This window comes from Cyclopterus lumpus, chromosome 11, assembly GCF_009769545.1.
Source record: "Cyclopterus lumpus isolate fCycLum1 chromosome 11, fCycLum1.pri, whole genome shotgun sequence".
Classification (NCBI taxonomy): Eukaryota; Metazoa; Chordata; class Actinopteri; order Perciformes; family Cyclopteridae; genus Cyclopterus; species Cyclopterus lumpus.
This window is the reverse complement of record NC_046976.1, coordinates 3,121,155-3,124,997: the sequence shown is the minus strand read 5'-3', so window position 1 is coordinate 3,124,997 and position 3,843 is coordinate 3,121,155. Positions and strand designations below refer to the sequence as shown.

The 3,843-nt window shown below is 43.8% G+C and overlaps 1 protein-coding gene across 1 annotated transcript; it reads left to right on the top strand.

Annotated features, from left to right (window-relative positions):
* Positions 1 to 201: 201 nt before the first annotated feature.
* ndufs5 (NADH:ubiquinone oxidoreductase subunit S5) lies at positions 202 to 2,776 on the top strand. The gene is made up of 3 exons (XM_034544643.1): positions 202 to 335; positions 1,448 to 1,668; positions 2,578 to 2,776. Exons 2-3 carry the CDS (start codon positions 1,453 to 1,455, stop codon positions 2,680 to 2,682), a joined length of 321 nt encoding a protein of 106 aa, XP_034400534.1. The 5' UTR covers positions 202 to 335; positions 1,448 to 1,452; the 3' UTR covers positions 2,683 to 2,776.
* Positions 2,777 to 3,843: the final 1,067 nt, after the last annotated feature.

Sequence of the window (3,843 nt, the reverse complement as noted above, 5' to 3'; positions counted from 1 at the left end):
GATCATTGCAAAGTCAGGAGATGGCGACACAAATCTAACTCGCTGGACATCCCAGAGTTCAGTTAAAATGATCATTAAGAAATAGAAGGAGTATGGCACTTGTTTAAATCTGCCTGGAGCTGGCTGTCCTCACGAACCGAGGGGCCGGGCAAGAAGAAGTATTTTACTGAATTTGTACCCCAGTAGGTGGCGGTAATGTACCGTTAAGAAAAACTCGACAGCACATCCGCGTCTCTTCACGACACATATTCTACATTTACGGCCGTGTTTTTATCAGCCGCAAAGCGAAAGGCTTGGAGTCGGAGGAAGGTTAAAGCGAATCCCACAAAAAACCGGTAAATACAGATATGTAATATCTAATGTCGGGTTTTCATCCTCGTGTTAGTCACATGTTGAGTTTATTCACCGTTAGAAAGGAGCACCAGTCTGTAAATGTCTTACAGCAGAGCGGCTTGACGTTAGCATTAACAAGCTGTCATTGACGAAGTCTAGCATAACACCGAATATCATAACTTCAGTTAATTGGTTAGTTAACGTTAGTTTATTTAAAAGTCAGACCGCTTTCACATTGGGGTATTTTACAGAGAACCGTAGCCAGCTAGCTAACGTTAGCTCCGTGCTAGCTTCGGTTAGCCGAAAGAGTAGTGAAGGATGTAACCTAGCTTAGCTGTTATGGAAGGCCTCTAGTACACTGTGCTATTCTAAACTGTGTTCGACTCATACTTTACTTGTTTTTTTATATTTGATATTCTATAGTATGTTTCTGTATATCATGTCATAGTTAAACACAAGTATGTGTAGAAACATACAAACTCAAAATATGAATTCGTTGTTCTCTTACCAACACATCTCTGTTTGGACAGCAGGCGTCTTAAAATCTGTCTGCAGCCTTTAGTCGTAAACCGTAATGTGGTTTATTTAATGCCGGCAAGGATCAGACCGGTTGTCGAATGTCATTTCTATTTTGAAATGAAGCAAAACCAAAACAAGTCTTCATGCTGAATGATAACAACATGTCTTCGAAGGCCTCCTTAAAACTGCAGCACGTAGCTTCCTGTGAAAGAGGCACTTCCTCTGGGGTCTAGAGGACCGTGTGGCTCTGGAGCTCCACTCTTACTGTTCATGTGGATTCATGTTTGAGGTCACAGCCACGGTTCTTCTCAGCTGTCCCCACCCTCTCTCATCTCTACTGCCAGTTTTACTTTTATTTGTTTGTTTGTTTACCATATTGCATTGTTAATTGTTTTATATGTTCTGTTTTTAAAATGTGCCTTCTACTATTGCACTGAGTTTATAGTTATGCACCAATCACAGCCTAATTCCTCACGTGTAACATACTTGGTAGGTAATGATTCAGATTTCCTCCCCCTAATCTGTGTGGTCCATCCGTCTTCTCCTCCACGTCCCGGTTGGCTCATTCTTCCCTCTCCTCCTCCTCCCCCATCAGCCGCCATGCCCTTTGTGGACGTCCAGTCGCGGCTCGGTATCAACGTGGATGGCTGGCTGCTGCAGCAGAGCGGACAGCAGCCCAACCACAGGGCGCCCCGCTGCCATGCCTTCGAGAAGGAGTGGATCGAGTGCAGCCACGGTATTGGGCAGACCCGCGCCAAGAAGGAGTGCCAGCTGGAGTTCGAGGACTTCTACGAGTGCATGCACAAGCAGAAGACAGTAAGTGTCGAAGGGGGGGCAGAATTCTCGATGACCTCTGTGTGCCACTTCTGATGTACTTTTTGAAAAGGATCATAGACTAAGAATATGCAGATGCCATAAGCATTTAGATATATTTGGTGTTTGCGTCCTGTAATGCATGTTGGAGCTAGGCTGGTCCTCTATAAGGCTTAAAGTTAGGTATGATGGAGTATGTGGCAGCTTTGAGCGACATGTTGGTGCCGTCTAGTTCGCTAGCTGTCTCCTCTGCTGCATCACCTGGGCCCACAATCCACCTATTTGCCCACTTCTAGAGTTCAACTGTGTCATCACTGCCAAGATGGCGTCTCCAGAGGCACCCACTTTGAGCTTTCTCAACAGCTCTTCTGAAACCTATGGGTGATGTTCTCGGAGACTATGTCCACATTTTCTACAGCCGATGCCATAAAGCAGATATAAAAGGTTTATGACTGAATGAGATGAATTGATAACGGAAGTGTGTTCAGAATGAGAAATAGCACTCACGTCTGATCCTTTTTAAATACTGTCAGAGGTAAACTGGGGTCAGTCTTGATTGACGTGTGTGTCAGCAGAAAAGAGACGGACAGATGCACGACCCGCTCACTGTGAATGTGCTGCAGCAGCAGGAAGTTCCTCGCCTCCACTCAGACGCCCTGATTAGCCCGTTAGCCACGTCTCATTCTTTCAGAGCGTGATGGACGGGGAGTACTGATTTAAGACGACTGTCCGCCAGAGTCAGACGCAAATTTCTCTCAACTTCACCTGGTGACAGCAGTTAAAGACTCCAGCTTTATCCTGCTCTGGCTTCAGGGACACAGGGAGGTGGAGGGAGGCAAAACAATCTCTTAACCGTCTTTCTTTTCCTATTCTCTCCTTCCTCCCATCCTCTTCTTCTCTTCCTCTCTGCAGCACCAGAGGCTGTATGCCATCCGTCAGCAGCGGGACAAGATGGTGAAGGAGGGGACCTACACACCTCCAAGCTGCCATTCAGGCAAGCCTGACCATGGGCCCTGAGGGGACGGAGTTCTGCTCTTGTTCATAGTAAAGCAGATGTCGCTGTTTCCTGTCCGCCTGTACATGTTTGCAAATAAATCGTTATCATTAAATACCTTCCTGTCTTCCTTTTCTGTCACATCAATGTGCGAAGAGGCCAAGAATGAGTACATTTAATATTTTACTACATTTACTCCAGTACTGTACTTCACTCAAATATGAAGTACTTGGACTTAATGGGAGTATTTCCATTTTATGCTATTATAGGGAGTTCTTTTACTTTTTACTTCACATGTATTTGAAAGCCATACTAAAAAATGAAGATAATGAATTTAAAATATAATGCACTGTTATATATTCATCTATGAATAGTATAAAGTACTTAGAAGCAGCTGCTTCTCAAGCAGCTATAAAAAATAAAAAAGCTGCTTTCACATTAATGCATCAGTAAACTAATATACAGTATATATATATATATATATATATATATATACTAATATATTTGTTACAAGAGTTTTTACTTTTGATAATAAAGTTTGGTTTGAGAAAAGTGTTTAAGACAGTACCTTTAGTAGTATTTTTACAGCGCTCTATTGCTGCTTTGGCTCCAGTAAATATCCTGTAATCTGAATACTTCCTTCACTACAAATACCATCATAAACATGTAGAACTTTTGCATAAAAAACAGTGGAACATAATGGTGTGAAAAAACTGTGCTCATAAACAGTTGGTTGACACTTCTGATTAGTAATTCTTTGCATCATTTCAGCGTTATGTAGTTTCATGTGTTCACTCCCAGACTCTTATGTGGCCACTGCTGTTAGTAATTGGTGTCGTGCTGAGTGATGACACGTTTCTACTCGCAGCCTCATCACAGCTGGTTAGTGGCCCTCTGGTGTAATTGAATGTGCTCCCTGCAGCTGCTAGTCGTCCTATGATGAGTTCAGCTGAGCCTCTGCTGCCAGTGGAGCTGAAACTACAGTTCATTTTCTTAACCCTCTGACCCAGTTCTAGTAAATCACTTGATCGGCCGAGTGAGTTAGTGCTCCGGAGGGACCTCTCCGATGAGAGACCCATATGAGTGGATGCTGTGGGACGACCTCGATTCAATTCCCAGCGTTTACCTCTGACTGATGGGATCGTTGAGGCCCGACGAAGCGCCACAAGATGGAGCCAAGAGCA